This window comes from Oryctolagus cuniculus, chromosome 18, assembly GCF_051225735.1.
Source record: "Oryctolagus cuniculus isolate XC-2025 breed Fujian yellow rabbit chromosome 18, ASM5122573v1, whole genome shotgun sequence".
Classification (NCBI taxonomy): domain Eukaryota; kingdom Metazoa; phylum Chordata; class Mammalia; order Lagomorpha; family Leporidae; genus Oryctolagus; species Oryctolagus cuniculus.
In genome coordinates, this window is record NC_142884.1 from 67846443 (window position 1) to 67865815 (window position 19373).

General features: G+C 46.8%; 1 protein-coding gene across 6 annotated transcripts in view; it reads right to left on the minus strand.

Moving 5' to 3' along the window:
• Positions 1-19373, minus strand: part of CFDP1 (chromatin remodeling protein CFDP1) — a 120835-nt gene that overhangs the window by 79928 nt on the left and 21534 nt on the right. For 5 of the 6 annotated variants that reach the window (XM_089320490.1, XM_089320488.1, XM_017342366.4 and 2 more), the window contains one exon: positions 19095-19214. In XM_089320490.1, coding sequence (XP_089176616.1) covers positions 19095-19214 — 120 coding nt within the window. Of the gene's footprint in view, positions 1-17357; positions 18901-19094; positions 19215-19373 lie in introns of those variants that run through there. The other variant, XM_089320487.1, reaches the window with a different exon arrangement.

Below are 19373 nucleotides of genomic sequence, written 5' to 3' on the forward strand. Positions count from 1 at the left end.
AAGTCACACTGGCATCCGTTGGAGCACTGGTTCATGTCTTCGCTGCTCTGCTTCTGATCCAGCTCCCTGCTGATGTACCCAGAAAAGCAGTGGATAATGGCTCAAGTACCTATGTCTCTATCACCCACAGTGGAGATCTACATGGAGTTTCTAGCTTCAGCCTGGCAAAGCTCTGCCTGTTGCAGCCATTTGGGGAGTGAATAGGCAGACAGAAGATCTCCTTTGCCGGCGCCGCGGCTCACTAGGCTAATCCTCCGCCTAGCGGCGCCGGCACACCGGGTTCTAGTCCCGGTTGGGGCGCCGGATTCTGTCCCGGTTGCCCCTCTTCCAGGCCAGCTCTCTGCTGTGGCCAGGGAGTGCAGTGGAGGATGGCCCAGGTGCTTGGGCCCTGCACCCCATGGGAGACCAGGAAAAGCACCTGCCTCCTGCCATCAGATCAGTGTGGTGCGCCGGCCGCGGCGGCCATTGGAGGGTGAACCAACGGCAAAGGAAGACCTTTCTCTCTGTCTCTCTCTCTCATTGTCCACTCTGCCTGTCAAAAAATTAAAAAAAAAAAAAAGATCTCCTTTTCTGTCTGTTGCTCTGCCATTAAAATAAATAAATACAAATATTTAAAAGATGGGTTACAAGTAGAGTGATACAGATCTGAGGGAGTTTCACGTAAGAAAATCCATGCTGTCTTTTTTTTTTCTTTTTGACAGGCAGAGTTAGTGAGAGAGAGAGAGACAGAGAGAAAGGTCTTCCTTTGCCGTTGGTTCACCCCCCAAATGGCTGCTACGGCTGGCACACTGCGCTGATCCAAAGCCAGGAGCCAGGTGTTTCCTCTGGGTCTCCCATGCAGGTGCAGGGCCCAAGGACCTGGGCCATCCTCCACTGCTTTCCCGGGCCACAGCAGAGAGCTGGACTGGAAGAGGAGCAACTGGGACAGAATCCGGTGCCCTGACCGGGACTAGAACCTGGGGTGTCGGCGCCGCAGGCGGAGGATTAGCCTAGTGAGCCACGGTGCCAGCCCAGGAAAATCCATGCTGTCTTAAGAGATCATACAGGGCTGGCCGGCGCCACGGCTCACTAGGCTAATCCTCCGCCTTGCGGCGCCGGCACACCGGTTCTAGTCCGGGTCAGGGTGCCAGATTCTGTCCCGGTTGCCCCTCTTCCAGGCCAGCTCTCTGCTGTGACCAGGGAGTGCAGTACTGCACCCCATGGGAGACCAGGAGAAGTACCTGGCTCCTGCTATCGGATCAGCGCAGTGCGCCGGCCCCAGCGCGCCAGCCGTGGCGGCCACTGGAGGGTGAACCAACGGCAAAAGGAAGACCTTTCTCTCTGTCTCTCTCTTTCACTGTCCACTCTGCCTGTCAAAAAAAAAAAAAAAAAAAAGAAAAGAAAAGAAAAGATCATACAGGGGTTGGTGCTGTGGCCCACTGGGCTAACCCTCCGCAGGTGGTGCTAGCACCTCAAATGGGCGCTGGTTCTAGTCCAGCAGGCTGTTTCTCTTCCAATCTAGCTCTCTGCTATGGCCTGGGGTAGCAGTAGAAGATGACCCAAGTGCTTGGGCTCCTCCACCCATGTGGGAGACCTGGAAGAAGCTCCTGGCTCCTGGTTTCAGATCAGCCCAGCTCTGGAAGTCACAGCCATTTGGGGAGTGAACCAGCAGATGGAGTATCTCTCTCCTCCTCTCTCTCTCTCTAACTCCATTTCTTAAATAAATAAACCTTAAAAAAAAAAAAAGAGAGAGAGAGAGACCATATACAAAACATTCCTAGATATTTCTCTCTAAAAAGAAAAAACCAACAGAGAGAACAATGTAAACAGCTCAAAAGGGAGAAAAACATCAGAAATTTGGAGCTGGCACTGTTATGCACTGGGTTAAGCAGCTGTCTGTGATGCTGGCAGCCGATGGGTGCCGGTTACAGTTCTAGCTGCTCCACTTGGATCGAACATCCTGCTACTGCGTCTGGTAAAGCAGCAAAGGTGGTCCCAGTGCTTGGTTCCCTGCCAATCCTGTGAGAGACCTGGATGGAGTTCCAGGCTCCTAGCTTCAGCCTGATCCAGTATGGCCACAGTGGCCATGGGAGGAGGGAACCAGTCGCTGGAAGAACTATGCCCCTGCCTCTCTCTGTAACTTTTTCAAATAAATAAATAAAATTTTTTAAAAAAAGAAATTTAAGATACGAAGAGGCAGCCTTTGTGTGCTATGAATGATAAGCAGTCAAAAGTTCAGCCGGCGCTGTGGTACAGCGGGTTAACGCCCTGGCCTGAAGCGCCAGCATTCCATATGGGTGCTAGCTCAAGACCCACTTAGGAAGAAGCTCCTGATTCCTGGCTTTGGATCGGCGCAGCTCTGGCTGTTGTAGTCAATTGGGGAGTGAACCATCAGAAGGAAGACCTTTCTTTCTCCGTATGCAACTCTTTCAAATAAATAAATAAATCTTTAAAAAAAAAAAGCTGTCAAAAGTAAATAAAAAGGAAAATCAAGTAGTCACTCCCATGCTCAGAATGGTTGCAAAGAATTATGTTTCCTTTTTCTTTTTAATTTATTTATTTGAGAAGCAGAGTTAGAGATGGGAAAGACAAAGAAGTCTTCTATCTGCTGGTTCACTCCCCAAATAGAAGTGGAGCAGCCAGGTCACGAACCAGTGCCCACATGTATGCCAGCACCATAGGCGAAGGCTTAACCTACTATGCCACAGCGCCAGCCCCAAATTATGCTCGCTTTTAGTACTAGTTGCTGGAAAACAGCGATACTGGGTATGCACCCTCAAGGATTTCACCATGAATTTTCGTTTCAGGTAAGACGGATATTTAATATAATCCAAACATTTTCCAAAGACCTAGAAACACTAGATAAATTGTACAAAAATTTATTTTAAATGTATAGCTAAACTTGGCCGGTGCCACGGCTCACTAGGCTAATCCTCCACCCGCAGTGCCAGCACTCCAGGTTCTAGTCCCTGTTGGGGCACCAGTTCTGTTCCGGTTGCTCCTCTCCTAGTCAAACCCTCTGCTGTGGCCTGGGAAGGCAGTGGAGGATGGCCCAAGTGCTTGGGCCCTGCACCCACATGGAAGGCCAGGAGGAAGTACCTGGCTCCTGGCTTCAGATTGGCACAGCGTGCCAGCCGTAGCAGCCATTTGGGGGGTGAGCCAATGGAAAAAGGAAGACCTTTCTCTCTGTCTCTCTCTCTTACTAACTCTGCCTGTCAAAAAAAAAAAAAAAAAAAAAAAAAAAAAGTATAGCTAAACTCAAAAGGAAGAAAGGGAAACCCCTGGGTGCTAAGACTGAAAAAGGAACTGAAAGCCACAGCAGCAGCTAATGCCCTGTTGTAGGGGCTGGGGCGTGGGAGGCAGTTTCAATAACTTCTGGGCTTGGCTTTGTTAGCCAAGTGTTAACAGTCTGGTCTTGGGCTTACAGAATGCAGAGAACTAGAACTAAGACCCTGACGGAAGCACACACTCTACGCCTCCTCAGTGAAAGGATGAACTAGGAGAAGTCACCTCTAGCCCCGGGAGCAGATGAGAAAGCTATGCTTTGCCTCAGTCATGGGGGTAAGGACAAAAAGTCTTTCCTGACAATGAGAACCCTAAGCCTGCAACTCACATGGATATGGAGTTCAAAACTGTGATTTCTAGTGTAATACCTGAACATTCGAGGAACTTCAAACCATGTATTAACATGAATACCAGCTCACGCCATGGCCTCTACAAGTAAATTCATCCCATTTCAGAGAAACACCATGTAGCCCAGGCCTTCTAAGTTCACCCCACAGATAAAACCTCTCTAAAGAGTAATGAACTGCTAAACACACCAGGAAACAATTTACAAGACAGCTCGTGTTGTCTTCGTGCAGTGGAGGATGGCCCAAGTGCTTGGGCCCTGCACCCGCATGGGAGACGAGGAGAAGCACCTGGCTCCTGCCATCGGATCAGCGCAGTGCGCCGGCCGCAGCAGCCATTGGAGGGTGAACCAACAGAAAAAGGAAGACCTTTCTCTCTGTCTCTCTCTCTCACTGTCCACTCTGCCTGTCAATATAAATAAATAAATAAATAAATAAATAAATAAATAAATAAATAAATAAATAAATAAAGCAGCAGGAGTGGGGACTGTCAGGTACATAAAAAGCAGCGGTTTGTGGATTTTGGGTAAACCTGGAATACATATAAAAAGGTAGCAGTAGAAGTTAAAAATCATACCAGTCTTATCAGGAAGGGGTACACTGAGATAGTGTGTCATAATTATAATGTATTACATTCAGAAAAAAGGAAAATAAAAACTGTCACCATCTCACCATCTACGATGCCTTGAAATCACTGATCCTTTGCTTTCATTATGTTAACAAAAATCCTACTTTCAAATTCTTCAAGAATTTTTAGGGGCTGGAAGCTGGCATCCCTGATGGGCACTGGTCTCCTGCTGCTTCACTTTCAATCCAGCTCAATGTTAATGAACCTGGGAAACCCACAGAAGATGCTCAACTACCTAGGCCTCTATACCCACAAAGGAGACCTGGGTGAAGCTCCTGGCTCTTGGCTTTGGCCTGGCCCAGAACAGGATGTTACAACCATTTGGGGAGTGAACCAGCAGATGGAAGATCTCTCTCACTCTCTGTAACTCTGCCTTTTAAATAAATAAATAAATGAGTTTTTAAAAAGTATTCTAACTTGCCAGCACCACGGCTTGCTAGGCTAATCCTCCGCCTGTAGTGCTGGCACACTGGGTTCTAGTCCTGGTTGCTCCTCCTTCCAGTCCAGCTCTCTGCTGCGGCTGGGGAGGGCAGTGGAGGATGGCCCAGGTCCTTGGGCCCTGCACCCGCATGGGAGACCCGGAGGAAACACCTGGCTCCTGGCTTTGGATCAGCGCAGCACGCCGGCCATAGCAGCCACTTTGGGGGTGAACCAACGGAAAAAGGAAGACCTTTCTCTCTGTCTCTCTCTGTGTCAAAAAAAAAAAAAAAAAAAGTATTCTAACTTTTAAAGGCAGATACTTCATAATCAAAGCCTCCAAACAGGGGCCGGTGCTGTGGTGCAGTGGGTTAATGCCCTGGCCTGAAGCTCCGGCATCCCATATGGGCTCCGGTTCAAGACCAGGCTGCTCCACTTCTGATCCAGCTCTCTGTTATGGCCTGGGAAAGCAGTAGAAGATGGCCCAAGTCTTGAGAACCCTGCACCCGTGTGAGAGACCCAGAAGAAGCTCCTGCCTCCTGGCTTCGGATCGGCACAGCTCTAGCCATTGCAGCCATCTGGGGAGTAAACCAGCAGATGGATGACCTCTCTGTCTGCTCCTCCTCTCTCTGTGTAACTCTGACTTTCAAATAAATAAATAAATCTTAAAAAAAAAAAAAAAAGCCTCCAGACAGTTGAAATTTTGCCTGGCTAAGGCCTACCTAGTACTGTAAAAAACACAGCAACCCAAATAGGCTCAACAGGAAAGCTGGCTTCCCACATCAAGAAACTGAAATCCAGACAAGCCCAACAGGCTGAATCAGAATGAATGAATGAATGGTATCCAGACCGTGGATTTAGTTAATGCATGGTACAACACAAACACTGCTGAGAAGCAGACATGATGCTTTGATCACTGCTTGAAATCAAAATTTTCCTTAAATCTTTGCTTTGAAGCTAGTTACACTAGACAAGAGACCAAGATGAAGAGAGTTTAGTACACAGTATTCCTTGGATCTTTTTTTTTCTTCTTCTTTTTTTGACAGGCAGAGTGGACAGTGACAGAGAGAAAGGTCTTCCTTTTGCCGTTGGTTCACCCTCCAATGGCCGCCGGTGGCGCACCGCGGCTGGCGCACCGCGCTGATCCGATGGCAGGAGCCAGGTACTTCTCCTGGTCTCCCATGGGGTGCAGGGCCCAAGCACTTGGGCCATCCTCCACTGCACTCCCTGGCCACAGCAGAGAGCTGGCCTGGAAGAGGGGCAACCGGGACAGAATCTGGAGCCCCGACCGGGACTAGAACCCGGCGCACCGGCGCTGCAACGTGGAGGATTAGCCTATTGAGCTGCGGCGCCGGCCCATCCTTGGATCTTCTTAATTCTCGCTTTTGATCCAAGCAAGTCACATCCTACACACACGATCTATCTGCCCCCACTCCTACAAATGCATCATTCTCACAGGAAGCTGGAAGTACAGGACCTCAGCACAAAGCAGAAGCCAGTGCAAAGCATGGGTTTTTTTCCTGCTCATCCTCAAATTAGCAACTACAAAATCATGCCACATTTCAAATTCAAGGAAAGGCTAATAATCAAAGCACTCTGAATTGTTTTTACAGTCTTAAGCATCCAGATTCACTCCATCTACAGATAAAAGCTTGGTTAGAACATGTCATGTCCTAAATGATATGGAAATGCAGCCTATTTTTAAAGGTCTGAAATTATTTCATCTCAAATTTATCATAGACCCACTTGCGTAACAGGGTTTTGGCAAGAATCCAGAGCTAAGTAACTGAATATAGTAAATGCTGGACTTTAGATCAGGCTAATTTTCAATCTCTAGCCAAAATAATTAGGGCACAGCTGCTTAGCCTCTCCCATATGAAAAATCCCCCCAATCTAAATTTAAATATTTACCTGCTATGATTCTTTCTGTATCATCACAGCCCCTGTGAAATGGCATCGAGGTTCCCTTACTGGGTGCTTGATCAGAACAGAAGCAGCAGTGATTGCTGCGCTCAGGATGAATGACATTCCTCCCTGACGTTAAAACATTTAGGACAAGTAGCTTCCAACACAAACGACCTGAGAGAGAATACCATACTACATTTCAAAGGATCAATAATACACAATCCCTAAACTGGCAGGTTTACAACTGATACTTTTTTCAACCTGAGCTCTTGAATGGCTGAGAATTAACTTAGATAAACTAACATAGTATAAAAACTCTCTGTAGTATCCAAAGCTTCATTTATTCAATCCATAACATTTGACAAACACACAACAATGTATTGTTAATTTAATTTTTAGAAAAAAAATACCTGTTTTTGGTAAAGGTTTGCAAAGGAAGAAAAATTTTAACTCACAATTCAGACCAGTGGGTTATGAAAATTCAGTTAACATAAGGATTGTGGAGAAAACCCTGATAGACACTGGTAACAGTGTGCAGTGGAAGATGACACAAGTGCTTGGGCCCCTGCAACCACATGGGAGACTTGAAGAAGTTCCTGGCCCGGCTATGGCTGCTGCAGTCATTTGGGAGAGTGAATCAGCAAACAGAAGATTTCTCCCTCTCTCTCTCTCTCTCTCTTCTAACTCGGCCTTTCAAATAAAAAAAAAATTTTTTTTGAGTTTCTATAAAGATTTATTTTTTTATTTGAAAGGCAAAGTTAAAGGAGAGAGGGGGGAAAGGAGGGGAGAGGAGAGAAGAGAAAACAAAGATAGTCAATCCACAGGCTCACTTCCCAAATGGCCAGAATGACCAAGGCTGGGTCAGGAGCCCAGGTTGCAGGGAGCTATACTGCAAGCAAGGCTACCAGGACTGGAACCAGTGCCCACATGGAATGCGGGCGCTGCACATGGCAGCTTAACTTGCTGTTACACAGCATTGGCCCCTAAATAAATAAACCTTAAAAAAAGATGCCTGGCTGGCGCTGTGGCATAGTGAGTAAGGCTGCCACCTACAGTGCCAGCATCCCATATGGGTGCCAATTCAAGACCCAGTTTCTCCACTTCTGATCCAGCTCTCTGCTATGGCCTGGGAAAGCAGATTACTCAAGTCATTGGGCCCCGGTACCTGTGTGGGAAACCAGGAAAAAGCTCCTGGCTCTTGGCTTGGGGAATGAACCAGCAGATGGAATACCTCTCTCTTCTCTTTCTCTCTCTGCCTCTCTGTGTAACTCTGACTTTCAAATAAATAAATCTTAAAAAAAAAAAAAAAAAAAGATGCTTGCATCCCATACTGAAGTGCCTGAATTCGAGTTCTTGCTCTGCTCCAAATTCCAGCTTGCTGCTAATGCACACCCTGGGAGGTAGCAGGTAATGGATCAAGTACTTAGATTACTAACACCACTGTGGGAGACCTGGATTGAGTTCTTGGCTTTGGTGACCTGGCTGGGCCATCTGGGAAGTAAAGCAACAGGAGTGCCTGCTCTCTCTTGCTTGAAGAAATAAACACCTGCTTCTATCTTTCACTTTTAAATCACAATGGTAGAATTAAAAACAAAACACATTCCAAAGAAAGAATGTTAATTACTCAGTACACAGAAATCCCATACCAACAGACTATAGTAATTAGGCAAAAAAAATGTAGTGGTCAGCTCTGTGGTGTAATGAGTAAGCCACTGCCTGCAAGGCTGGCATCCCATATGGGTGCCAGTATGAGTTTTGGCTGCTCCTCTTCCAATCCAGCCTTCTGCTATGACCTGGGAAAGCAGTAGAAGATGGCCCAAGTCCTTGGGACCCTGTACTTGTCTGGGAGACCTGGAAGAAGCTCCTGGGTCTGGATCAGCCCAGCTCCAGCTGCTGTGGCCATCTGGGGAGTGAACTAGCGGATGGAAGACCTCTCTCTGCCTCTGCCTCTCTGTAACTCTGCCTTTCAAACATACAAAGAAAAAACAAAAATGTACAGTACTTATATATCCAATCTTAGTAATGGTTCAAGTTCCAGAGATTTTGCTAAAATCAACCTATCTTTCAAGGGGGAATTTTGCCCTCTAGTGTACACTACAAGAAGTTAAACCCATGATGGAATTACATCAATAAACTACTGTTACAGTTAGCCAAAATACTTTTTCACTTCAATCCTTGGGCATCACAAATCTCTCCTTTAATAGAGATATTCCATGGCTGGTGCTGTGGAATAGCCGGTAAAGCTACCTCCTACAGCGCTGGCATCCCATATGGGTGCCAGTTTGAGTCCCAGGTGCTCAATTTCCGATCCAGCTCTCTGCTATGGCCTGAGAAAGTAGCAGAAGATGGCCCAAGTCCTTGAGCCTCTGTACCCACCTGGAAGACCTGGAAGAAGCTCCTGGCTTCGGACTGGCTCAGCTCCAGCCGTTGTGGCCACCTGGGGAGTGAACCAGTGGATGCAAGACCTCTCTGTCTCTGCCTTTCAAATAAATAAATAAAACTTAAAAAAAAAAAAAAAAAAGATATTCCTTGTTCCCAAATCAATTTCCACTATCATATTGAGTGATTTTCTTATTGTCATTACTTCAAGTACTTATTCTATTCTTTCCAACATACCCAAGAAGTACCTAAAGCACTTAACACATTTACCACACCAAGAGAAATTCAGTACAACCGAGGATATAGGAATTCAGCAAAATAAAGTTGTTTTATTACAATTTTAAAATGTTATAATACAGATACCTGGCTCTTAGAGTTGTAAATTTTGCATTTGTTTTTTTGAGAGGCAGAGAGAGAGAAGAGCAGGCTCTATCTGCTGGCTCACTTCTTACATGCCCCCAACAGCCAGGGCTGGGCTGGGGCTGGAGCCAGGAGCTGAGAAGACAATCCAGGTCTCTCGCAGGGGTGGCAAGAACCCAATTACTGAAGCCATTACTGCTGTTTCCCACAGTCTGCATTAGCAAAAAGCTCAAGTCAAGAGCCAGAGCTGGGAATCAAATCCAGGTACTCCAACACGAGACACAGGAGACTTCAAACTGCTAGGCAAAATGCCTGCTCTCAAAGACAGGTTTTTAAAAATCTGTTTGCACTGTAAGCCAAAGCAAAAAGCAAAGGAAAAAAACTGTTGTGTGACAAAATTCACCTCTTCACAGGATTTTCTAAGAACACTAGAATTTGTTCAACTATGGGCAACTCTGAAAATCACCAGGGACAGCTGGTGCCGTGGCTCACTAGGATAATCCTCCGCCTGTGGCGCCGGCACCCTGGGTTCTAGTTCCGGTCGGGGCGCCGGATTCTGTCCTGGTTGCTCCTCTTCCAGGCCAGCTCTCTGCTGTGGCCCGAGAGGGCAGTGGAGGATGGCCCAAGTGCTTGGGCCCTGCACCCGCATGGGAAACCAGAAGAAGCACCTGGCTTCTGGCTTTGGATCAGGGTGGTGTGCTGGCCACAGCGGCCATTGGGGGGTGAACCAATGGAAAAGGAAGACCTTTCTCTCTGTCTCTCACTGTCCACTCTGCCTATCAAAAACAAAACAAAACAAAAAGAAAATCACCAGGGACGAATACGTCCTAGGTTCGCAGTGATTGCTGTGGGCATTCAATCCAAAATGACAGAGGTTCCCCATCCTGGTGACTATGAATGAAAGAAGTTTTTGCTTTGAAAGCTTTTCTATGTGTGGAATCTCATTTGGATGCTTACATTGGCAGAGATTTCATTTCCTGATCCAAATGTCAAATATCACTTCCCCCACACCACCCAAGGAACATCACAGGCCTCTCCACTCCTGCTTCTCAGTTACTAGCTTGGCTTGGAACAACATCTCCAACTCAGGAATGTTAATGAGGGGGAGGCATTGTGGCATAGCTGGTTAAGCTGCTGCTTGCAGTACCAGCACCCCATATGGGCACCGATTTGAGACCCAGCTGCTCCATTGCTGATACGGCTCCCTGCTAATGCACCCGGATAAGCAGTGGAAGATGGCCCAGGTCCTGGCCACTGCAGCCATTTGGGGAGTGAACCAGCAGATGTAAGATCTCCTCTCTCTCTCTATTTCTCCCTTCCTCTCTCCATAACTATGCCTTTCAAATAAATAAAATAAATTTTTAAAAAGTTAATGGCATCACCTTTAATAAACTCAAAATATTCCAACCATTCATAGGGAAACAGTCAAATAATTATTTTCCTTATACAAGTTCAAATCTATTCTTGTACCTGAAACCTGAAGTACATTTTTAAGCACCTGATGATAGATTAAAACCCAACTGGGTAGTCGCCACCCCTGAAGAACATGAAGGTCCAAGTCAGGCAGGCCTTTTTGGTCCAATCCAAAGCACCTGCTTCTGGAGCTGGCAAGCAGTAACAGCAGGACTACCCTGCCTATCACACCAAACATTTCTATCATCACAGGAGCTACTGCAAGACGCTCTAACAACCATCCCCATCTAGCACTATCCTGGAATAAAAGTTTCCTGAAGAAATGCACTTAACACAAGTTGGGCAAAGATACCTCCTTTCTGGCTCCCCCAGCAGCACCCTCACATACACTGGCCACAACATATGATTCAGCAGGAATTGGTTACTATACGGACACAGTACTGGTCATTACTCCCCAGCTGAATGAACACACCTTATCTATGGCTTCTCTGTTGACAGCTGTCAACGAACAAACCAACCTAGAGACTGAAAGTTTCTACCCAGTGGTTCTCTCCCCAAATGCCTGCAATAGCAGAGGCCAGGCTGGAGCCAGGAGCTGGTAACACAATCCAGGTTTCCCAAGTGGGTGACAGGAACCCAACCACTTGAGCCATCACCACAGCCTTCCAAGCTGGGATCAGAGGCTTGAGCTAGGAATCCAAAGCAGGCACTCCAATGTGGGATGCAGGCATCCTAACTACTAAGCTAAACAGCTGCTCCCTGGAACTGAAAATTACTTTGTTTTATTTACCTATCTATTTCCACTATTTAAGAGGCAGAGGGACCAGGTAAACCAGCTGGTTCACTCCCCAAACACAGACGAAAACCCCAAACTGGAGTTGAAGCCAGGAACCAGGAATTTAAGTTAGGTCTCCTATATCAGTGACAGGACACTAAATCACTTCAGCCATTGCCAGTGCCTCCCAGGGTCTGCAGCTCCTAGCTGGAGCCAGGAGCTAGAAACAGGGCCTGGATTTCAAACCCAGTTATACCAATATGGGATGCAGGCATATATTAATATAATGTTCACTCTGGAACTCATCTGAAAAAAATCTACTGGGACCAGCGCTGTGGAACACTGGCACCAGTTTGAGTCCCAGCTGCTCCTCTTCCAATCCAGCTCTCTATTATGGCCTGGGGAAGCAGCAGAACATGGCACAAGCCCTTGGACTCCTACACCAATGTGAGAGACCCAGAAGAAGCCCCTGGCTCCTGGTTTCGTATGGGTGCAGCTCTGGCTATTGTGGCCATTTGAGGAGTAAACCAGCAGATGGAAGACCTCTCTATCTCTGCCTCTCTGTAACTCTAACTTTCAAATAAATAAATATTTAAAATATAAATACTTCAAAGATTCCCATTAGGAGTAAAGTTGAAGAGACTCTTGTCACAAAAAAAGACCAATCTGGGGAGGAGCTGTATGGCACAGTGGCTGAGAGCTAGCTTCAGTCTCAAATAGCTCTGCATGGAATCCTGGCTCTACCAACTGTCGATGATGCAACCTCAATGAATTAGCAGTATCTCTTTAAGCCTCAAATACAATTTCTGTCAAATTGATCTGTCAAATGGGAAGAAAATTAGTTCCTACCCTTTAAAATGTTAAAGTGGGGAGCCAGCACTGTGGTGCAGCAGGTAAAGCTGCCGCCTGCAGTGCCAGCATCCCATACAGCTGCCGGTTTGAGTCCTGGCTGCTCTGCTTCTATCCAGCTCTCTGCTATGGCCTGGGAAAGCAGAGGAAGATGCCCAAGCCCTTGGGCCCTTGCACCTGCGTGGGAGACCTGGAAGAGGCTCCTGGCTCCTGGCTTTGGATCGGCCTAGCTTCAGCTATTAAGGCCATTTGGGAAATGAACCAGCGGATGGAAGATCTCTATCCCTCCCTCTCTCTGCCTTTCAAATAAATAAAATAAATAAATAAAATGTTAAAGTAGAATAAATAACACATAAAAAACTTGACATTATGCCTTAAATTTAGTTAAGTAGTCAACAAATAGGAACTATCTACTCTTTTAAAAAGGGTAACCAAATACTTAACTTAGAATCTGAGAAGAAAGTATATCTGAAAAAACAAATTCTTTCCAAAATGAAACTGATATGGTGATTGAAAGGAAACTTTACCACAGAATGGGAGAAGCACCTGCCTTCAAAAGCCAAGCAGACATCATAATGACGGACGGACGGACGGACGGACGGATGGAAGGAAGGACCAGGAAAGGGCAAACCCCTTCCACTCTGCCTGCCCCTCACCGCTGTAGAGGGAGAGCAGTGCTGGAACTTTTCATTTCTCAAGAAAAACCAGTGGGGCCGTCGCTGTGGCATAAGTGGGCAAAGCCTCCGCCTGCAGTGCCAGCATCCCATATGTTGGGCTGAAAGTACCAGGGGCTGCCACTGCAGCATTCCATACGGATCCAGCTGGATTCCCAGCTGCTCTATTTACGATCCAGCTCCCTGCTGATGTACCTGAGAAAGCAGTGAAAGATGGCCCAAGTGCTTGGGCCCCTGTACTCACACGGGAGACCTAGGAGAAGCGCCTGGCTCCTGGCTTTGGATTGGCTCAGCTCCGGCCCTTGCAGCCATTTGGGGAGTGAACCAATAGATGGAAGATCTTTCTCTGTCTATTCCTCTCTCTCTGTAATTTTGCCTTTCAAATAAATAAATCTTTAAAAAACAAACAAACAAACAAGAAGAAAGGGTTGAAGACTGACTAGCCAGATCCCAGCAAATAATGATAGAAGCTGGATGCAAGCAGCTAACAGTGTTCATAGTGAGGTTTGTGGGGGCAGGAAAGCAGTACATTATGAGCTCAGGATGAACCATGAGGATCCAGATACCTTAAGTTAAGTAAGCACTGGTTTTCCGCTAACAAATGGAGAGAGCATTTCTGGTAGTTTGATTCTTGCCTCTAATTAAAAGTGGGCTTACTCCATTCCCAAAGTATAAACTCTGGCTTTTTATAGTCTAAGCAGTGTGCTATTTTAAACATGTGGAGGAAATGCATTTTCAGTTACAAACATTTGCTCCTCTGAATCTGTTCTTGTTAGCAAAAGATGTGGGACAGGATGTTTTACTCTCTTCCTCTGGTTTTCCTGTATTGCTTAAATCTGTTTAGAGAAAAGGAAAATAAACAAATAAAGCATTTCTGCTAAACCATTTCTATAAACTGAAATTGCTTCCAAAATGAAAAGAAGTTCATGGAACCTATCCTACTGAATTAACTTCCTCTAATGTAGATCGCTCCTGCATATTCTTCCCTTGAAAAGACTTTGTGGGCCCTGCCCTTGGAGCCTGCAGCAGACCTGAAGGTTGGCATCCACTCAGCTACATTAGCTTGGTTCCTCTTGGCCCTCACTTCCTAAGCACAAGGAGGACTGTAAAAGCTTTCTGAGATCCGTTTCAGAAAAACGATCACACTGATCTTGAAGGTCATCCTGGGTGTGCTCAGAAACTCCAGGCATACTGTATCATAATTAAAGGCATCCCCATTTTTATATACAACTCCGAAGACTTAACTCAGGCACTCAGCCACTCTGCAATCTGTTATGTTCCAATATGGCTTTCAAAGAGAGTGATCCTGTCAAATTTCACTTTACCCCCTTCAGAAGGAAGTCAGCAGTTCATTAATCTACTCACAACATTTCAGTTGAGGTGGTCGCCGGTGCCGCGGCTCAATAGGCTAATCCAACATTTCAGTTGAGGAGCTCCTGGAAACAGGTCCTGGAGCCCTCCAGATTCCCTCTGCCTCAGGAGCTTTCCTGTATGCACAGCCCAGCAAAGACAGCCTCCGTAACCAAACTTTACTCAGACCCCTCGGAGCCCGCTTCTTGACTAAGCCCGGACCACTCCCTGTCCTTGCCGGGCCTGCATAGGCCAGGTTTTTGGGTTTTTTTTTTTTTTTTTTTTTTTTTTTTTTTTTTTTTTTTGACAGGCAGAGTTAGACAGTGAGAGAGAGAGAGAGACAGAGAGAAAGGTCTTCCTTCCATTGGTTCACCCCTCAAATGGCTGCTACGGCCGGTGCACCGCGCTGATCTGAAGCCAGGAGCCAGGTGCTTCCTCCTGGTCTGCCATGCAGGTGCAGGGCCCAAGCACTTGGGCCATCCTCCACTGCCTTCCCGGGCCACAGCAGAGAGCTGGACTGGAAGAGGAGCAACTGGGACAGAATCTGGTGCCCCAACTGGGACTACAACCTCGTGTGCCAGCACCGCAGGCGGAGGATTAGCCAAGTGAGCTGCAGCGCCGGCCTGCATAGGCTAGTTTTAACAAGAATCCTTCTGAGTCAGTTAAGAGAGAATCCCCTACCCTTGATGTCTGATGCCCTTAGCCTGCCTTCAGTAAGAATCTTGATAAGGTGATTTAGCAAGACTCTCCCCACCCTGACATCTCTTCTTAGTAATTTTCCATTCATGGATTCTCCCACCCCCCAATTTTTAAAACTTTTTTTTTTTTAAGATTTATTTATTTACTTGAAAGTCAAAGTTACACAGAGAGAGAAGAAGAGGCAGAGAGAGAGGTTTTCCATTAGCTGGTTCACTTCCCAGCTGGCTGCAATGGCTGGAGCTGTACATATTTGAAGCCAGGAGCCAGGAGCTACTTCCGGGTCTCCAACATGGGTGCAGGGGCCCAAGGACTTGGGCTATCTTCTACTACTTTCTCTGGGTTGGAAGTGGAGCAGCCAGGACCCAAACTGGTGCCCATATGGGATGCCAGCACTGGAGGTGGCGGCTTTACCCTCCACACCACAGGGCCGGCCCTGGCTCCCTTACTGCTTACAAAGTCTCAGTGGGCAATGGAGTCACTGAGAAGAGACTGGAGGGGTGAAAGGGCGATCTGGGCAGCTCGTTCCCTTGGTGTCTCCCTAGGAAGTCGACTGATCACAGGAAGGTCTCAGCTCCTGTCCGGAGGCCCAGGCCACATCACCTTGCCTTCCACTGTCACCAGCAGTTCCCCTCTTGCCCTTCAGGCCATTATGACCAGCCTCCGGAGCGTCACCCTGTCCCCGAGGTTTTCTATCACTGTATGAAATAGTAAACTCTCCTCATGGGACCCCAATTTGAGGATGCCATGTTCCCTGCTGGGTTTCCCTGAAACAGACCCTGTCTTGTGCACTGCTTCTTCTAGGAGGCCGTCAGCTTTTTCTAGGGCAGGCAGGCACAGATATAGAAAGCACTGGAATTTCCCTGAGTGGCTTAGTCACTTAAACAAGCTGCCTTTCTAAGCTGCCACTGTTCTCTGCTCCAGTAAGTTCTATAATTCTAGTGACAGAGTATCTTCTGAAACATGTACTTCCCAACGAGAATCCTAAGAATCAGTGGGAATCATCTTAGGAAGAAATATCCAAGATAAAAGTCAAAACTGTGTTGACATAACAGTTGACATAACTGACAAAACAGTTGACATAGTTGAAATAACTATGCTAGAAACCCTAGGTCAAAGAACTTCACTGTCTTTCTTTCTATCTGGTATTTATGACTGGAGATTACTTCTACTGTAATGCTTTTAAAAAATACGAGGAACACTATTTAATAATACCAGATACAGAGGCGGGTGTTTGGCACAGTGGCTTAAGTTGGCACTTAGGACATAAGCATTCCACATCAGAGCATCTGATTCAAGTCCCAGCTACTCCACGACCAATCCTGCTGTCTGCTAACGTGCACCCTGGGAGGCAGCAGACAATGATTCAGTACTTGGGTTCCTGCCACCCGGGCGGGAGACCCAGATAATGCTCCTGACTCCTGACTTAGGCCTGGCCCAGTCCTGGCTATTGTGGCCATCTGGGGAGTGAACCAGCATATGGAAGATCTGTCTCTCCTAGCCTCTTTCTGTGACTGTACCTTTCCATTAATTAACTAAAAAAGCAGTAGGGGCTGGTGCTGTGGTGCAGCAGGTTGAAGTCCCAGCCTGCAGCACCAGCATCCCATAAGGGCGCCGGTTAAGAGTCCCAGCTGCTCCACTTCTGATCCAGCTCCCTGCTAATGCACCTGAAAAAGCAGTGGAGGATGGTCCAAGTCTTTGGGCCCCTGCACCCATGTGGGAGACTGAAAGAAGCTCCTGGTTTTGGATCAGCTCAGCTCTGGCCATTGCAGCCATTTAGGGAATGAACTCGTGGGTGAAAGACCTCTCTCTCTTCCTGTCTATATCTCCCTCTGTAACTCTGCCTTTCAAATAAATAAAATAAATCTTTCTAAAAAAAAGTACTACATACAAACACGGTAAGTCACAGAACAGCCCGTTCAAGGCTAATTACATTTGAATCCAGCACAGCGTATGTCAGATTCAATTTGTAGGGGCAGGTGTTGTAGCATAGGAGATTAAGCCACTGCGTGGAATGCCCACACCCTGAATTAAGAGTGCCTAAAATCAAGTCCTTTTTGCACGTCTGGTCTACCTTCCTGCCAATGTGCACTCTGAGAGGCATTAGCTCTTGGGTCCCTGACACCCACACGGGAGACCCAAATGGAGTTCCTGGCTTTTGGATTCTGCCTGGCCCAGTCCCCGCTGTTGCAGGTATTTGGGGAGTGAACCACTAAATAGAGGATCTCTGCCTTTCAAATAAACAAACTTTAAAAAATTCAGTTTACACTACATTGTGAAATCAGTTCAATGAGTCACAACAATTTTTTTTTTTAAATATTTATTTATTTGAAAGGCAGAGTTACAGGGAGAGACAGAGATCTTCCATCCACTGGTTCATGCCCCAAATGGCCACAAGGTCAGGAATGAGCCAGTACTTGGGCTAGCATCCATCACCTCACAAGGGCATTAGCAGAAAGCTGGACTGGAAGTGCAGAACAGCCAGTACTAAAACCAGTCACTCCGACATGGGACACAAGCCCGAGAAGCAGTTTAACCCACTGCACAATACCTGCCTCCTAAAATCAGACCTTGATGAAACCATATTTACCCTTACTACATGTGATATACTCTGATATTTTCCTTTAACTGATGACTATAAACTACAACTAGCAAAGTACAAGGCCAGACCTAGAGAATTCTGTTCACAGAACCACAAAGCTGTTCTTCCAGTCACCTTCCCCTGCTGTTATGTCATTCCCACTAGGGCAGCAAGCACACAAACCCTTTTCCTTCGGAGGCTGCTGTGTAACCACTACATGACTTCTTCCACCTGGCAGCTCCAGCGGGAGACGACTTGGCGCAGGAAGCATGTAGCAGATGCAGACACAGCCATGCACAGCTCTTCACATCCATGGCCATCACACAAGCTGAGGGCGGCATGTGAGCAAGCGCCTGCCACGCGCAGCCGGAGGACTGAGGACAGACATCGTGCGGAAGCAGCTATCAGGTGGAGACTGCACTTAGTCTCCTCGCCTGCCTCTGGCTGTGTTCTTCACAATCGTCCAGGTTCCTCGGCAGGACTGGGGGCCAGGCACCACCAGCAGTAACCTGACTGAGAATACACTCTTCACCTTTCTCCTGCCTTTCTTCATTCCATCTCCTGAACCAGGGCCTCCTGGAATCACCTCTCACCCAGACTCTAGCCCCAGTCTGCTTCAGGGTACATGCATCCTAACAGAGCACACCAGCATAACACAGTGCTGTTCAGAGCGACGGCTGCAAAGATGAGAAAGGCCTGGCCTAGAAAAGCTCACAATCTGGCAGGAAGATGTACATGGGAGGAGGGAAGGGAAAGGTGACAATCTCTGACCGAATGGCCGGTAAAGCCAATTCAGGAGTCTTGCCCGGCTCAAACAGCAGGGCTCCAGACACAGAAATGCCAGAGTCAGCTGGTGGTGAGGGCACCCAGGGACTACGGACTGTGTTCACCTCCCTGTGGGTCATGGCCTCAGGCTCTCTCCTTTACTGTGATGCTTTACTTTTCTTACATGTAGGTTAAAAGAGTGTTTTTCTTTGAAAAAGGAAGAAATCCAGTTTTCAGCTAAAAATAACTCAAGTAACAAAGAAAATATGGAAGGATAAAAATTACTAAGTTCCTGACCACATGTTAAAAGAACCATGTATAAATCACCTTTGACCTTTTGTGTTCCTTTGAGGTCAGGGGGATGGAAGTTGAGTACTCAACCCAAATTCTTATTAAGACTTCTGATGAACTGCTATTTTCATCAAAAATTATTATTCTGAAACGCAGAATTTCCATGTTCAGCTCTGTGGTCCATGCTACAAATCAGGACTTCTTTCTGGCTGGAATCAAATGAGAAACAATAGCTAATTTCCCTTTGCATCTTCAATTTGCTAAATATTTCACCAAAGGCAGAGCTGCAGCACAATTCCATCGCTCAGGAAAGGATCCACAAGGGCGGCGGACAGGGCAGTCCTGCCACCGAGACACTTCTGCCCTACACCGAGAACACCTGGAACTGAGACACGGCACTCACCCAGATCCCGCAGCGAGTGACAGCGCGGCTGACGGGGCATTAGCCTGGGGCTTTTCTTTCTCATTTAGCTTCAAGAAGGACTTGGCTTCTTTAGATGTAGCATCCACTTCCTTAGTCACCCTGTGGCAACAAACGAGGCATTAAGTTTGCAAAATGAATACAGAGAGAAACAAAATCTAAGGAAAGAGAATAAATGACAATAAGGAAAATATATACCAAGTTTTTAATAAATTCCGGCTGCTGAGCTTTCTCGAGACAGTTTACTACAACAATCCAAGA